Source organism: Plasmopara halstedii (genome assembly GCF_900000015.1).
Source record: "Plasmopara halstedii genome assembly, contig: Scaffold_2680, whole genome shotgun sequence".
NCBI lineage: Eukaryota > Oomycota > Peronosporomycetes > Peronosporales > Peronosporaceae > Plasmopara > Plasmopara halstedii.
The window spans coordinates 249,709-264,789 of NW_020189586.1; the positions used below are offsets into that span (position 1 = coordinate 249,709).

Here is a 15,081-nt window from a genome sequence, read left to right on the forward strand (position 1 = left end):
GCTACCAGTTCGGCTTTCTGCTTATGGTGACAAGTTGGAGCCTTGTGGAAGTGCCGCGTTACTCCTTCTATGCTCTCAACCTTTATCACGCGGTGCCTAGCGTTCTTTTCTTTCTGCGCTATCATCTCTTTATGATGCTTTACCCGTCCGGTGTTTTCGGTATTTAATTAATCACTTTGATATGTTGAAGTCTTGCTCTGACAAAACTTTTTGACGTGTTTGATCACTCGGTCAGGTGAAGTGCTATGCATGATAAGCGCTCTGGGCTACTTGTCCAAGGGCGCATACTCGATTCAGCTACCTAATACGTACAACGTCTCCATCTCGCTCTACATGATAGTCATTCTCGTGCTGCTTGTGTACGTCCCAGGACTTCCTGTCATGTACAAGCACATGCTCACGCAGCGCAATCGTGCTTACTCGAAGCCTAAAATAGCGTAGATTCATTGTGCTTAAAGGGTTAGAATCTCTTAAACTGCTTTGAAATAATAAATCGCGATGTTTGAGCAGCAGCATGTTTCTCCCTAGTGTGCTGAATTATTTAAGGTAACTTTTGTTGCTCGGCGAGACCTGCTAATCACTTTCCATTGAGAACACGCCAGACGCAGTACAATTTACAACTTCATTCCATTCATCCCCACATCTCTGTGAGCTAGAAAAAACTAGCATCATCATCATCTCCCATTTCCTTCAGAATCTGGCGCGATGCAAAGGCTAACAAGCCCGCAATAGTCCCTATAATAATAACGATTAGTTCCACAATCGATTGCTCAAGCGACCTGGTTTCCGATGTGAAAGAGGACGATTTTTGGTGATTGTCGAGCGCCTCGGCGCTTTTTGTGGTGTCAGAATGCGAAATCGATTCCCTCTCATCTTCCAACTCGCTAAAATCAGACGACAGAGAGCTCTCCGGAACGGCATGAAACGATTGTGGTAACTTTTGATCTAAAAATGTTGCAGTCGGAGTGTTCGTCGGACTTGGAGTCATAGGCACAAAAGACGCAGGCATCTCCTCGTGAAGTCTCTTCGTGTGGCCAGGCTTGTTATTCGACAATTGTTCGTTGCTGATCTTACTGCCTAATAATCCATGTTTATCGTGATCGTCAGTCTGCGTCCTCGATGCAATGACCTTGTAATTGCTATCGCCAATTTGTGTTGGAGTAAGTTTTGACGTGCTGATCATCACCATTCCCGAATGGTTTTTTGGACACGGCATCATATTCGTGTTCATTAAGTTATCAAAGGACACGGACTTTTCGTCGCTCTGTTTAGTGCCTCTTCGAGGGTTCCATGCCACAACTGAAGTGCTTTGATGTGTATCAGTCGCAACGACGCCGACTTTTTGATTGTCATCGTACTCTAAGTCGGAACCTGTCTTGAGCCCACGGAGTGTACGCCCGTCAGCAATCATCAGCATTAGCATTATCGACAGCAGTAGACGAGATAAGCGTCGTCGCCATCGCGGCGCCAGGTAGACGCACATCCGCCTTATGGTCGGATAGACGAATTTTGACTGTAAATATCACGACAAAACGAAGATGAGAGAAGAAGTCTCAAAGCTTTGAAGCTTTCTTCACAATTTACACTTCTATGCCGGTCACACCTTCCCCCTCTTCCCAACTTCCAGTACGTAGAATTTCGTAATAGCGCAAAGCAGGTCCAAAGAGTTGCACACTGTTGTAAGGACATAGACGAGTATTGCAGAACATTTCACTGAGATAACATTCGAGTGACAAGCACTCATCTGCTTTGTGGATTAGGGTAATTACAGCATTAGCATATTTTATCAGTGCGAAAAACGTCAATTTCAAAAGTGCAACCTTTCTAGAATCTTGCAGCGCTGAGACCAGCCATGCTAGCACATTTGGGGTGCATTGAGTACCTGCGTCATTTCTCCATATTCGACAAACACTCTGCTGATGCCAATATTAAAAAAATTGCATTGTTTGCGAGGACGAGGTTTGACAACAAGGCTTGCAATGCAACGCTAGACTCAGCACCAATTTTTTCGATGCAAAAACGACATCAGCACAAGCAAGCAATGTTGCATCGTCTGATTAGTCGATTGCAAGGCCGAGATCGTTGATGACGCCAGTCTCCATCCCAGCCTTTGACATCGACGATTTCTTCTGCTCATTCCTTTGTTCATTTCTCGGATGCTTTTGCATTGTTCTGCTGTTTAGCGCTTGAAGACAGATGACGGATGCTGAATGAGGCAGAAAGTATGCACTGCGGCGGAGTTTGGTGTTTTTTTCAGGTGTTTGATTTAGTCGATTTAATCTTCGAAGAAGCGTTGCCACAAACGGAATTGTGACACTGTACTTTTCGTACCCCATGTCATCGCTTCCACAGGAAATGTTATCAAACACTCTGATAGTACCTTACAAGGCCATAAGAGAGACGTGGAAAGGAAAGAGACCTAGCTGGTAAGAGAATAAACCTTGTTCGTGGTTTCCTTATTTCTACATATACGGGCATTGAACTGTAACAGTTTCATCGACTGATATGACTGCCGCGAAATTATGCTGCCTGATCATTGCCCATACTCACTAGCAATAAATATTCGGCTCGTATCTTAATGTGTTTCTTGAATTCAAAGCTCGATAGCTGAACATAATGTTGTCAGTACAATTTCTTGTCTTCTTTGCAATGATTTGAGTTAAATGTCTGAATTGAACAACAGTTTCTATGGTAAGTATAAGTATAAGTCGATTTCCCAGCTTACAGTATTTATTTGATCAGCAAGTTGCATAAATTCCACCGCCACATCATTTTGGACTGTTGTCCTGGACCAACACAAGTACGTACAAAGTACAAATGGTAATGCAAGTAGTTTGTGATGTGCACTAATAACAGTTACTTGAGATCTGTCAGTCCATGCTCTTCGAAGACGATCTTCAGCTCAGCAATGACACGCACCAAATCAGAATGCACTTGAGCCAAAATTTCCATCGCATCGCCTTCGCCAACATGAAGCTCACTCAAAATGTGACTACGCGTGGGTATCGAGCCTAGTGCCGTATTTACGCCTTTACGCACAAGCCAAGGGTGACGTTTGCCAAGGGTTTCCTCGTAAGCTTTACTAGCCCCATTGTAACAGTCCTCGTCTGTAGATTCAAGCAAGGTGAGACGGATACAAGCCTCTACAAACTGAACGAACCACAGCAATCGCAACAGACAGCGTGAGCACGATGGCTTCTTTTTGCCACCCACATCTGCGACGCCAAGGCTCACTTCGTGGTCAACAACTGCTTTGACACTCTGTTGCTTCCATGTGTCAGACGACGCAGGCACAGACCATGCCTCTGTATTGTGCTCGATAGCCGTAAAGTAGGCACCAACAGTACTACCGGCAAATGAAGTGGCACGGCCAAAAACGCCAAGAAATCCACAAATGACGTTGCACGTTGCCATGAAGCAACCAAGGCCCAAGTTGCCATCAGGAGCACGCGTTCGGGCACCTTCTTCCAGTGATAAAACAAGCTTCTCGAGAGTAAATATCTCATCCTCTTGATTCGATTCAATCAACGTCACCTCTAGATCGTCGTCCTGGGACGTGTGAGGTGACGACGGAGCGGAAGACTCGACCGCATCACGCTGATTCGCAACAGATAGTTCCGACAAAATAGGTTTGGTGTTATGTAAATGCTCGATACTAGAACGACGCCGCTTGGCCTTACGCCGCTGCTTTGAGCCCATCTTGCTGCTCTTAGGACGCGACAGCTCATCAAAAAGAATAAGACCCAGCAAGTACGTACCCAATGTACGCATTGAAAGCAGCTCATCCAAAGCATGCTCCACAAAAGAATAAGTCGGTGCAGCTAGACCAGTATCGGAAGCTACAGCACTTCTATTTACGTCAACGCTGCAATTGTAGTGGATGACACGTAACGTCACCAGCACTGCAACGATTCCAAGTGACAACCAGTGACGCATTCGGAGATGCGAGACGTGCAAGACCCGCTCATTCGCTTTTGACTGTGAAAATCGATACTGCTTCGTAGACAAGACGACGTCCGGATCCGAAAGTTTGTCCTTAGTGTGGATCAGCGACGTTAGCGTCCTCGATGGCACCGAGTGTTGACGCGACAGCTTATTCGTAACTTCCCCGTTTTGCGTGAGTACATCGTCACAATGCACCGATGGAAGTGCTGGAGATACATCTGGAAGTGCCGTGTCATCGCCACTTCCAGTATCTATATGCAAATAGCTCTTCGCGCACGGATCACAAAGTCTCGAACCTCGTTTGCGCTCTAAACGACGGTTCAGTTTCATTCGATTCTTACTGCAGTCATCACAAATCTTTTGCGCACACATTTTGCATGTGTGCTTTGCCCGAAACACGGTAAATGACCGTTCGCAGATGTTGCAGCCCTTTCCTTTTCCAATTGCATGCGGATCCTGCACCACATCTTCCTCCTCGTCGTCCGCGCTCTCATTAAGCTCGAGCACCGGTGGAGTGCCACGTGTTGAGTGCTTTTCCTTATGTGCTGGACTTCTACGTAGCTTGACGTTCTTGAGCTCGTCCACCATCTTTTTACGTAAATTCCGACCAGTGCGACTACTACTCAATGCGAACGCAGGCGAAACACCGGGGGACGTCACCACAGGAGATGATGTTGTGACAACTGCAGGCGCGCTCGCCTCGCCCATACTTGACTGTATATATATTTTACAGAAGTAGAGACTTGAAGGAAAACAGAGGTGAGATAGGGGAGAAAAGTGAAAAGTGAGTGATGCTAATGTGCAAGTGCAATGTTTCGTTGTATTGCGCAGCGAGTGCGCATCGCGGTTTCCCGGCTCTCTATGCACAAGCAGATGGTAACGGTTTCAGTACCGGTGTCAGATTTACTGGATTTGCTCCAAAATGAGGTAATTCACATAATTGACATATGTCAGTAGCATTATAATTAGTACGAAGTAATGTAATACCAACATGCATGGAGCCTATTCCAGAAATAGACCACAATGTGGGGCTGAAACCAAGGGTGTCAAACTTCGTTTACTTGCAGATTAAACCAGATACTTTGGGTTCTAGTGCCGTAAAATGATGGAAATGGCATCTGATGACTCTGTGGAATCCGAAGACATGTCACATCGAAGGCTTGAAGCTGGGGAGAGTTCTTTTACCGTTGATGGACATAACTCAGGGGAACATGCATGGGCAAGTCCAATGCCAAACTGTGGTATCGACCGACTTAAAGAGTCTCAAGATTCGTCAGGTGCCGTAAGCTTTCCAGACCGAACACATGGCATTGTCAATCAAGGATCAGTGCGCAAATTGGTAAGTCGTATGACAAAGCTATTCCATGAGGACGACAAGATGGATCCAACTAAGCACAAGGCACACTACCGTCGAGGTTCGATTCTAATGAAACATTTAGAGGACAAAAAAGTATCTGGCAAAGCAACTGAGACAGACATGAAGTTTTTTGATATGGTCAAAAAACGATTTGATGCGAATTTTATGGAATCTCGAACTATAATCTCGCTTTCTGTGTTCCAAACTGGATCGAATCCGATGGATGATCCTTTCGCAGTCATTCATATGCCAGTGGAGATCCAACAGGGCTTTCGTCGTAAACTTTTTACGATTTTCACTATACAATTACTTGCAGTTGTTTTACTTGTTGCTTTTTTATCGTACTTGCCACCAATCGCCAAATTTTTTGAGAAAACGTTTTCCTGCTGGCAATACGTCATTATGACATTTGTAATCATGATTCTAGCACTGTTGTGGCTATACCTCGTAAAATATCGGTTTCCTCTCAACTTCATGGTTCTTGGAGCGTATTCTATCACACAAAGTGTTTTTTTTACCGCTTTTGACTGCTATTTAAAAACAAAGGCCAGTCTGTTCATGTTTAGCTTTCTTTTTGGTATCATGGGTGTAGCTACGTTACTTTGTACGATCATTACCAAACGTTCGTTTGATGAAAACATTCAACCGACCTTAATTAGCTATCCGGTTGTGCTTATAATCGCCTTTTTCGCTGGCTTTGTGACTTCGCTATTCATTTATTTTTTTTACATGATGGATGTGGTGTCGCCATTACAATTTAGTGCATCACTCGCTGCCATGATGTTGCTCATCATGTGGTTTGCTTATGATGCATCATGTATGAACGAAAGACTCTCTCCGGACGAGTACATGCAAGGTGTGGTATTCTTTTACACCGACATGGTCCTTTTCTTGCTGTTTCTAAGTATCATATTCGTGGCATTTTTCGCCTGCGAAGGTGACTGCGCTTGTTACGGCACAGCAGATATTATTCCAATTGGTCATTTTGATGTCGGCAACAATGATGACGATTCAAGAGCAAATGGAGACGAGGGCGATGGCTAAATAGCTTGTTCGCTGTTAGATTCTTTGTCGGTAGACAAGATTTACTGAAGTTTACTTTATCTCTGACCATTATTAATACGTAATGTAGCATGACAGATGCGGTACAGTTAAAGTCTTAATCGACACAAATTTCTTGTGCTTTTATATATCCAGTAACCTGACGCCCGATTGATTCATGCTTGCTGCCTACATTAGTTTCATCTTCTGCACGCTTCTAAGCACCATATACGCCACACAACAACCAAGCGCTGACACAGCCAAACCAATAGCGAGTGCAATCCAACCGATCCAAGCGCCAGGATCCGGAAACGAAAAGCTGCCAATATCCGTCGCCCATTGTGGTTCTGCCCAAATTGGCATCGATGAATTCACAATATCAAACTGTAGAGCTGTAAACGTGCGCTGAATTCCTGGTGAGCTGGCTTCGTGATGAAACGCTCTCTTTGTGGCACAAACCCCAGGGTAGACACACTCGATGCCATTTCCACCATCACTGCATGTTTGAGTTTTTGTGCACGAAGGAGCCGTGTCTACTGTAGCATTGGGCACCATGGCAGACGCAAGAAAAGCGCGCGTGAAAATTTCGTACGCATTGGGAAACAAACGCACCGCATAATCACTATCCGACCACGATCCATTAAAAAGAGAGTACAGAGAACCATCACTCTTTTGCAGCACAAGAGTTAAACGGTCATGATTCAGTGGACCTGAGTAAAGTGTCGCGGGCTCAGAATACGATGGCGTTGCCGACTCGGTCAGACTCAGATATTCTTTTAATGTCGTCACCATATATTGCGAGTAATTTGTCATCAAATCACAATTCCAGTCAGTCGTGATACATGTGAGCATTGAATTTACAAGCCACTTGTCCACTGTGATTTCACTCAGCTGTCTAGCCGTTGCATTGCTTGACGCAAGTGTGAACACACTTTCCGCTAAAACCTGAGCAGCTTGTACGACCGCGTCGATATTAACGCCGCTTAAATCGTCATGTCGACTATTGTACGTGTTTTTTGAAGTGTAACTTTCGTCATACCCAGCTAGCACAGCGCCAGCAAGCTCACGTCGACCATACTCAGCCTCATTTACAAATGCTGTTAGTGGGGTAGGTGGTAGAGACCCAGTACTGCCTTCGACCACAGCTGAAGCAGCTGACGGGGCGTTCAAAACGGCATCTACAAGATCGCTAGAGTCGTTCGCGTATGGGTTCACATGCAATGTAAAATTACCAGATTCCGGTAGAATGCCTACCTGATCAACTGCAATAGCATACAAAATATTGGTGAGCTTCAAGTTAGCAAATTCTGTGCTACTAAGCATCGGAGAAGTGCAAAAATTTGCGCCCATAGGTGACTTCGAGCCAGTAACAGGGAAGGCGCAAGCACCTTCGGGGTCGTTTGTAAATTTTTGCAGATCCGAAAGAAATTTTCTTGAGCCAACAAAGCCATATTTCTCGGCTTGAAAGGCTGCAAACACGACTTTTTTATCGAACGCTGACTCTGGCAGACCTTTAAGCGCATGGGCCGCGGCTAGCAAAGCCACAATTCCTGATGCACCCGTGTTAGCCCCAGGAGCCAAGACAGGGGACAAAGCGGTAGCATCCATCCCTGCCATAGCCATGACAATCTCCTTTGACGCCAAATTACCTCTCATAGCCCACGAACTCTGTCCACCAATAGGATCACACATTGGACTGCGGTCTCCGTAGATGTTAGTGAAAGATAAACATTTTAGCGAGTTCATTTTTTCTGGTCCAAAGTAATAATTCATGAAAGCCTTGTATGTTGGACCTGCAGCGTTTTTTAAATTCAATCGGCCGCGTTTCGTAAACTCTGCTCCAATTGTGGAATTCTCAAGCATCACGATGGGAAACGGAAGTAACTCAGTAAGCAGCCCATTACCAGTTGGATTCCACTGCAAATCGTCACTTTCGAATGGATTTAGCGCTCCATCTACAGTTCCATTTCCTTGAGGCATTGGGGCGTCGAATGACGCGTTGGTCGAGCCTGGATACAGCAAGATTCCTCCAATAAGGTCGATTCCAGGAGCTATAGTATCGTAGCTCATTAAAGCTTCATCCATCACCAGGACGTACTTTGAGTGAGCTTTTTGTTGGACAGCTGAGCCTAAAATGAAGCTCTGGAGCTCAGCAGAACTTCTGATTGGATACAGAGGTGCTATGTCTGAATTCGAGAGGCTGCGGCAACCAATGCTACCGCCAGAATGAAATAGACGCACACATTTACCACCTATTGTGACCAGGTGCTCCGGAGTACCTGCCGTCATGGTTGAGGCCTCCAAGCCGCACAGCTGAAGCAGTAGCAGGGCTAACGACGACAAGCTGAGGAGACGCATTGAAAATTTGAAACTGGCTGAAAACTGATATATGGCATGCAGATTGTACATATGTTCCATAGCAGGATTGATTAACTATTTATGTATAGGATACATTTTAGCTACTTGAAAGTAGTAATGGCTGAGCGCCGCGAGCTAAATGTGCGTGAGTTGCTGGAGCTCGAGCGTCAGATCTACCAAGAAAGTATTGACCGTGTTCTACGACAGCAAGAACGGTTAAAAAATGACGTATTAGAAGAATATGTACGGCGTTGCAAACCTTTTGAAGCGGACAAGAATTGCGAGCTGAAGGTGGCCGAGAAGCAGCTCGAATTTTCTCAGCAGGATGCGCTTAGTTTGCTGGACTTTGACCTGAAGCAAGCTGATGATGTTTACCGGGCGCAAAGGCAGAAACTTAAATGCAAGATGCTGGAAGATACACGTCGTAGACGAGCGATAGTCGAACAGCGATTGATGGCACTGAATGATAAGCTGAAAACTAGGAGTAACTTCAAGGTCGAAGAAAACAGTGATGATTTTGCGGATCTAAAAGGAAAAAAATTACACCCCAAGTTGTTGGAACAACAGCTTAGACGAGCTCAAAAGCGAACGAGAAAAAACTTTAACTTTAGACACTTGTCGGGTGGCGTGCTGCCGACACCTGAAAGGATTGTAAGTGATGTTATCGAAGAATGTAAGAAGTTGCGACGGAGTCGAGACCGTGAAGAAGCAGTTAAAAGGACGATGGAAGAAGGTGTAGATCCGGGTATACACATCACTATCATGGAGCATGGTCAAAAGCTGCGTTGTCAGACGAAAAATACGCACGGTGAAGATGCGGACCAGACATTTGAAGTAGGAGATGCGGTAGTTTTGATATCTCAGCTAACGGAGGAAGATTTCTTTGGGTTTATATCGGAAATTACAAGTGATGAGGTGAAATTAGTTTTGGTATGTGGGACTCACGTGCGTGTAGCAATTGCTCGATTGCGTACTGGGCAGTGCATTTTACACAAGCGACCAAAGGCTGCAGCAATAATTGATAATGTGATCTCTCCATCAGGCATTGCTACAAGTCTAACAGAATTATTACAGGATCCACCTGACGTGCGTCGTCGTGATGCCGTGCTTTTGAGTACGTCAACATTTTTTATTACAACAGCAATATACTAGTAAACCTAATAGGTTCCTGTACACAGACCGATTAAAGCGGAAGACAACAATCGATATCCGACGTGGTTTCTGACAGAGTGACTAAAATTGTTGCTGAAGAGTCCGATGACGACTACCAAACTCAGTCATTATTCCTACGTCTACTGTAGCTTCTTTCGCTCTGCCGCCGTTGAATTTGTGTCAATCGACGACATGGACCGAAATGTGTTGATAAATGTATAGCGAGAGAAGATTACGAAAAGGCGACGGTACCATACAAATTGACTACGATGTAGAGCCATTGCATTGTAGTTCCATCTTGGGCGAAAAACAAACACAAAATGTTGTTTAGTACCACGTGATTCCCAATAAGATAGTGCCATGTCCAACACGCCCAGGTATTTACGCAGGATATTAGTACTCTGAAGAGCCCAGCCTCGCACGATCCTCGTATTATCTGATGCCGTCGCTGCACTGCACTTGTGCTCCAATTCACGAATAGCTTGACTCACACCATAGTAGCTGGCAATGTGGTTGGGATGGCCTGACACGCCATAGTCATCAAACGTAAAGACCTACAGTTGACCAAACCACCATATATCAATGTCCACCGCTCCCACACCTCGTAAGCAGCATAACATCTCACCGTATCGATTGTGTGCTCTTCTATATACTTTGTCACAATTTTAGCAATATATGACACCTCCCATTGCTTCATCATTCCGTCTTGAAGTTTAAAGTCTTCCAGAACATTGATGTGACCTGATGATAACCCGATGTATGAGGCACTAGCTTTTAACTCCTTCACTCTGACATCTCCTAATCCGTCAAAATTGCCTTGCGAAAGACACAACAAGTGAATTTGCCAAACATCGTTATTATCCTTCGGGGACTGCTGTAATGAGTGCACCAACGGCAAGAAAAACATGCTCTCGTCATCCGGATGTGCAGTGACGATCAATGCGCGCCTTTGTAGCGCTACAGCTGACAAGGGCCTCGACTCTTCATTTAGTGAAGATGTTAAGAAGATTAAGCCCGCGAACAAGAATAGGATGACGTTTGTTCCAAACAAGATGTATTTTAATATCTCCAGCAGCGTCTCCAACTCGTCTTCGCCCAACTCGAAGAGCATCATATTGTACCAGATATGGCTCTCGTCAAAATTAGTAGGTTATTTTACGATACAACAGACTTATTATTACTACTTTGCGTTAACTCTAAATGCCGACTGAAAAATGAAGCTGCGGTGTTTGCAATTTGCACTGTGCGATGGCTCTGAAGTGACTTGAGCTTGTCCAAGAATTTGTCAGAAGTAATTTCGGCAAATGCACTTGAGTCTAGTAGGAAGTACGCGATTGTAATACTGAATACAATCACATTGAGCTCCGAGGTGGACGTTAATTCTTTTTCGAGCGAAAAGTTGAGAATATAAGGTGCCACGATCTTCACTCCATCATCCTTTATAAAATCTTGCTGCAGTGTGGGGTCCGGAATGCAATTACAGATGCCTCCCAAGGCAAACTCCACCAAATGTTTCTTGTGTAAACTATAAATTCGGGTTAATTCTTTTTTAGTCTGGGATTTGGATCTCAAGATAGCTTCGCCATTTTGGTTACCTTCGCCATTTTGATCATCGACTAGGATGTCGAGAAAAAACTTCATGATTCGTAGATGACCAAGAGACGCGTAGTTGATGGGATCATAAGCAAAATTTGCTAGATTCGCAATGATTTCTTCTTTCCGAAGAAGATCAGGTGAATGCTGGAATTCGCCAATAATTTGCTGCAAGTATTCGTGGCGGGGCGGGGCGTGTTGCCCTTGACGTTCTAATAGCCTTTCACGTGATGACAGCATAAATATACGCCAACTGTACAAATTTAAGAAAAACACGTGGTATTTGAATTTGACAAGTGCAAAATTGCATTTAACGTGATAAGATTTCTACTACAAAAGCTTTTCGTAAGCTTTAACCGGATTTACGATGGTACGGCACATGGGATTCGTGCATCCTGCGCAATTGAGAGGATAAGCGCTCGAATGTAACATGTTTGAGTCCAAGTGTTCCTTCACAATGTCGGCTTGTGCCTTAAACAGCAGGGGTTCATCATTCAAAGACGGGCATCGCGTAAAGTTCTGCGTCAAAGGATGACAGCAAATGTAAGCGATAAAATGACGTAAGAATCGACGTTATTAAGTAACAACAACGCACAGCAATGCCAGCAGCCTTCGCTTCTTCTCCATACTCAATATCGATCTCATACAGAGTCTCGATGTGGTCCGACGTAAACGCAACGGGTACAGCCATAACGTGTCTATAGTCGTCAACAGCAGCACCAAAAACATCAATATCCCCATTCGACTAAGCTCTATCATATATAAACACACTTGTGGCCCTGTTTTCCGAACCGCTCAATCACGTCGCTGGTGCTCGGTCCCATCCATGGCAAGTAGCCAACCTTTGACTGCCAGCTTAGAATGTGCGGATTTTTTCCTGCAAATTGTTTCATCACGCGGTCGGCCGTAGCAGCAATCTCGTTCACATACGAATCACCCTTGTACACTGTTTTCATGGGCACAGAGTGAGCTGAGAACATGATGATCACTTTGTCGCGATCTTCCGCTGCGTACTGCTCGAGGCCCTTCGTGACACATTTCACCAGCGCCGAAATGTACCCTGGGTGAGTATTCCAGCGGTCAATTACTGACCACTTAAAATCCTCTTTCATGTTCAAACGATCGAGTTCACGCCACAAGTGATTCATACTGGATCCTGATGTCGTGCATGACCATTGTGGGTACTGCGAGAAGGCGATCGCACGAGTGACACCATCCTCCTTCATCTGGATTAGCGACTGCTCTGTCAGCGGGTTGGCATAGCGGAAGAATACATAGTGCTTGTGTGGCGCACTCTACAACATCAATAACACAATGCAATGAATTTCGTGGCTTTCCACCTTTCTCAGAGCTTGTACACACCTCTGGACGAATCTCGTCGAGAATCTTGCACATACTCTCGCCTTGAATGTTAGTCCACTTTAAAATGGGTGAACCGCCGCCAATCTGCGCATATTGATCAGCAATTCGAGGAGTCCGACGCTTAGCTATCCATGGACCGACATAATTCTGCACAGGGCCCATGGGAATAAGTTCCGGATCTGTAAAAAGGTTAGTGAGAAAACTCTGCACTTCAGGTAGAGTAGACGGTCCCCCCATGTTAAACATGGCGATGGCAGTGGGAGCTTTCTTCGAGGCGGAGCGGATAACAACCATCGCGGGCAGGAATGAGGACAGTCGAGCGCCGAATTCGGAGACGATACAACAAAAATAATGTTTTAATACTCAATAAATATTGGATAAATCAAACTGTTAATCAAAAGCTCGATGTTTATTTATTCTTTTGCTATAGTAAACGGCGCAGTGTTATTGTACCAGACGGTCAGAGAAATTTGTAAAGCGAAATGTGAATGAGTTGGCAACGGGGTCAGAAATATCGCGTATCGTCTGAATGGTTTAATAGACACTCATTCTACTACTACTCTCGAATTTAAACTAATATCGCTATCTTCAAATTTCTTGATGACGATCTTCCTCATGTCAGTATTCGTTCACGCCGAAGAACACTTTCATCAAACTTGACCAAGAAAACAGTTTTGTCTCTCTGTCCCCCAGGAACCTCAACTGTGTGCGCCGTGACTGCGGCGACAAAGCCACTGCTGCACAAAATGCCGCGCACGATACCGGCAATGTAGGCTGCACAATCTAATTGCCCCAGATCGGGTGGTACCGACACAAACTTATTAGTAAGTGGTTCCAACTCGTGAATCATGTACTCGTCTTCGTTCTCCGTGCTACGCTCTAACGCGTCCGCTGCTTTGCCAAAGAGAGCTTTCCAGCACGTCGATACAATAAATTGCAACATCGACAGCAGACGCGTTTCCCGCCGGCCCGACTTTTCGCGGTGACATAGCAGCTCCACGATACGCACACCCACGCCGAATCCAGCGCCATCGAGTCGATTTTCCAAATCCGAGATATTTTGCACGCGACCTTGAAAGTATTGCACCATCTCGGAGAAGAGAAACGAAAATGCGCTGAGACTTACCTCACTCTTGCCTCGGCTCAGTGGGCGATCTAGCACATGAAGGTTTGTCGCCGAGACACCTGTGCTTCGGCGCCCAGTCTCCATGCCCTGCGAAATGAAATTCCGGTGTTTTTTGTTAGGAGTTTAGTGACGATCGGATAATTAAGATAATTCCTTACAAAAGTGACTATAGTTTGGCACTATTTGAGAAAATTTTTCCAAAAATCTCTTTTCAAGAACATTACTGTTCTAGTAATGTACTGGAACTCAACAAAGCAGCTTTTGGCACAGAAATTGAATATGCGTTAAAAACATTGATGAATGCGTGGAGCAGGTGGCTACCTAGGCTGACGTGTCCTGTTGTTCAGTTTCTGCTCGTTTATCAACGTGCTAATTCTTGCTTGTGACCATCGATCAGTTGATGATAGTTGATGCCCATCTCGTTAGTAATATAATGAATCTTGTAAGTAAGCTTGGTACAATTAGCATTATACTAGGTCTGATGATGTCTTTGAGTTAAATCCTGTTTTCCTAGATTAGAATCCTTGGCGCCCAGAACAACCAACTTCACTGCCGGTCAGGATAAGCCAGATTTTTTAGCCTAATAAGCTACACAGTGCACGCCAGCATATCAGGTCTTACTTATATTACTCCTCATGACATCCATTTTCACAGCCTGCAAAACAACGTCGCCAACCTCAAATTCTGCTGCGACCCTAAGCGCGCTCTAAAAGTGCTCATCGACGTGGTACCACTTACATGCAACCGGCGGGCTGCCGTTTGTAAGGGTTTACTACATGAATTAATACCAGCTAAATATTGCGTTTGTGCCTATTTGCGGATTTTGGTGCGCCCAGCGCCACCAAGTTATTTAGTACAACACGGAAGGCGGACCAGCAGGGTCTTTCGCCCGAAGTGTAATAATGATGTTTGTTATACCCCTACTTTATCGAAAAAGGCGAATTTTTAGAGGATTTTCAGCAACACTGAAGTCGCGGTGACGATTCTCAAAATGGGTAGCGATGTGGTACCACCAATAGGGACAAAAGGTCGACTTCCTAATCTCGGATCGTCCCCAGCATACAGTGCTGGCCAAAAATCTGTAGCCACGACTATTTCTCAAATTTTTACGTCAATTTTCAGCGAAATACCCTAAAACCGTGTAGAA

At 44.9% G+C, this 15,081-nt stretch overlaps 9 protein-coding genes across 9 annotated transcripts; 3 read left to right on the top strand and 6 right to left on the bottom strand.

Annotated features, from left to right (window-relative positions):
• Positions 1 to 131: 131 nt before the first annotated feature.
• Positions 132 to 441, top strand: PHALS_04774 (Protein tyrosine phosphatase-like protein PTPLA (contains Pro instead of catalytic Arg); the record flags this gene model as incomplete). Its single annotated transcript, XM_024718611.1, has 2 exons — positions 132 to 159; positions 236 to 441. The coding sequence occupies 2 exons, from the start codon at positions 132 to 134 to the stop codon at positions 439 to 441; spliced, it is 234 nt and encodes a 77-aa protein (XP_024583993.1).
• A 211-nt stretch (positions 442 to 652) lies between these two features.
• On the bottom strand, positions 653 to 1,423 carry PHALS_04775 (uncharacterized protein; the record flags this gene model as incomplete). Its single annotated transcript, XM_024718613.1, has 1 exon — positions 653 to 1,423. One exon carries the CDS (start codon positions 1,421 to 1,423, stop codon positions 653 to 655), a length of 771 nt encoding a protein of 256 aa, XP_024583994.1.
• A 65-nt stretch (positions 1,424 to 1,488) lies between these two features.
• PHALS_04776 (glycolipid transfer protein domain-containing protein 1-like) lies at positions 1,489 to 4,653 on the bottom strand (the record flags this gene model as incomplete). The annotated part of the gene is made up of 4 exons (XM_024718614.1): positions 1,489 to 1,513; positions 1,585 to 1,674; positions 2,809 to 2,846; positions 2,920 to 4,653. The coding sequence occupies 4 exons, from the start codon at positions 4,651 to 4,653 to the stop codon at positions 1,489 to 1,491; spliced, it is 1,887 nt and encodes a 628-aa protein (XP_024583995.1).
• Positions 4,654 to 5,050: 397 nt separating this feature from the next.
• Positions 5,051 to 6,346, top strand: PHALS_04777 (N-methyl-D-aspartate receptor glutamate-binding subunit; the record flags this gene model as incomplete). The annotated part of the gene is made up of 2 exons (XM_024718615.1): positions 5,051 to 6,158; positions 6,240 to 6,346. The coding sequence occupies 2 exons, from the start codon at positions 5,051 to 5,053 to the stop codon at positions 6,344 to 6,346; spliced, it is 1,215 nt and encodes a 404-aa protein (XP_024583996.1).
• Positions 6,347 to 6,532: 186 nt separating this feature from the next.
• PHALS_04778 (RxLR-like protein) lies at positions 6,533 to 8,701 on the bottom strand (the record flags this gene model as incomplete). The annotated part of the gene is made up of 1 exon (XM_024718616.1): positions 6,533 to 8,701. One exon carries the CDS (start codon positions 8,699 to 8,701, stop codon positions 6,533 to 6,535), a length of 2,169 nt encoding a protein of 722 aa, XP_024583997.1.
• Positions 8,702 to 8,818: 117 nt separating this feature from the next.
• PHALS_04779 (uncharacterized protein) lies at positions 8,819 to 9,926 on the top strand (the record flags this gene model as incomplete). Its single annotated transcript, XM_024718617.1, has 3 exons — positions 8,819 to 8,842; positions 8,909 to 9,815; positions 9,880 to 9,926. The coding sequence occupies 3 exons, from the start codon at positions 8,819 to 8,821 to the stop codon at positions 9,924 to 9,926; spliced, it is 978 nt and encodes a 325-aa protein (XP_024583998.1).
• Positions 9,927 to 9,993: 67 nt separating this feature from the next.
• On the bottom strand, positions 9,994 to 10,967 carry PHALS_04780 (N-acetylglucosaminyl phosphatidylinositol de-N-acetylase; the record flags this gene model as incomplete). Its single annotated transcript, XM_024718618.1, has 2 exons — positions 9,994 to 10,407; positions 10,479 to 10,967. 2 exons carry the CDS (start codon positions 10,965 to 10,967, stop codon positions 9,994 to 9,996), a joined length of 903 nt encoding a protein of 300 aa, XP_024583999.1.
• A 41-nt stretch (positions 10,968 to 11,008) lies between these two features.
• PHALS_04781 (ferrochelatase) lies at positions 11,009 to 13,102 on the bottom strand (the record flags this gene model as incomplete). The annotated part of the gene is made up of 6 exons (XM_024718619.1): positions 11,009 to 11,699; positions 11,778 to 11,965; positions 12,042 to 12,144; positions 12,218 to 12,741; positions 12,809 to 12,955; positions 13,019 to 13,102. The coding sequence occupies 6 exons, from the start codon at positions 13,100 to 13,102 to the stop codon at positions 11,009 to 11,011; spliced, it is 1,737 nt and encodes a 578-aa protein (XP_024584000.1).
• A 319-nt stretch (positions 13,103 to 13,421) lies between these two features.
• PHALS_04782 (trafficking protein particle complex subunit 5-like) lies at positions 13,422 to 14,018 on the bottom strand (the record flags this gene model as incomplete). Its single annotated transcript, XM_024718620.1, has 1 exon — positions 13,422 to 14,018. One exon carries the CDS (start codon positions 14,016 to 14,018, stop codon positions 13,422 to 13,424), a length of 597 nt encoding a protein of 198 aa, XP_024584001.1.
• Between the last annotated feature and the right edge of the window lie 1,063 nt (positions 14,019 to 15,081).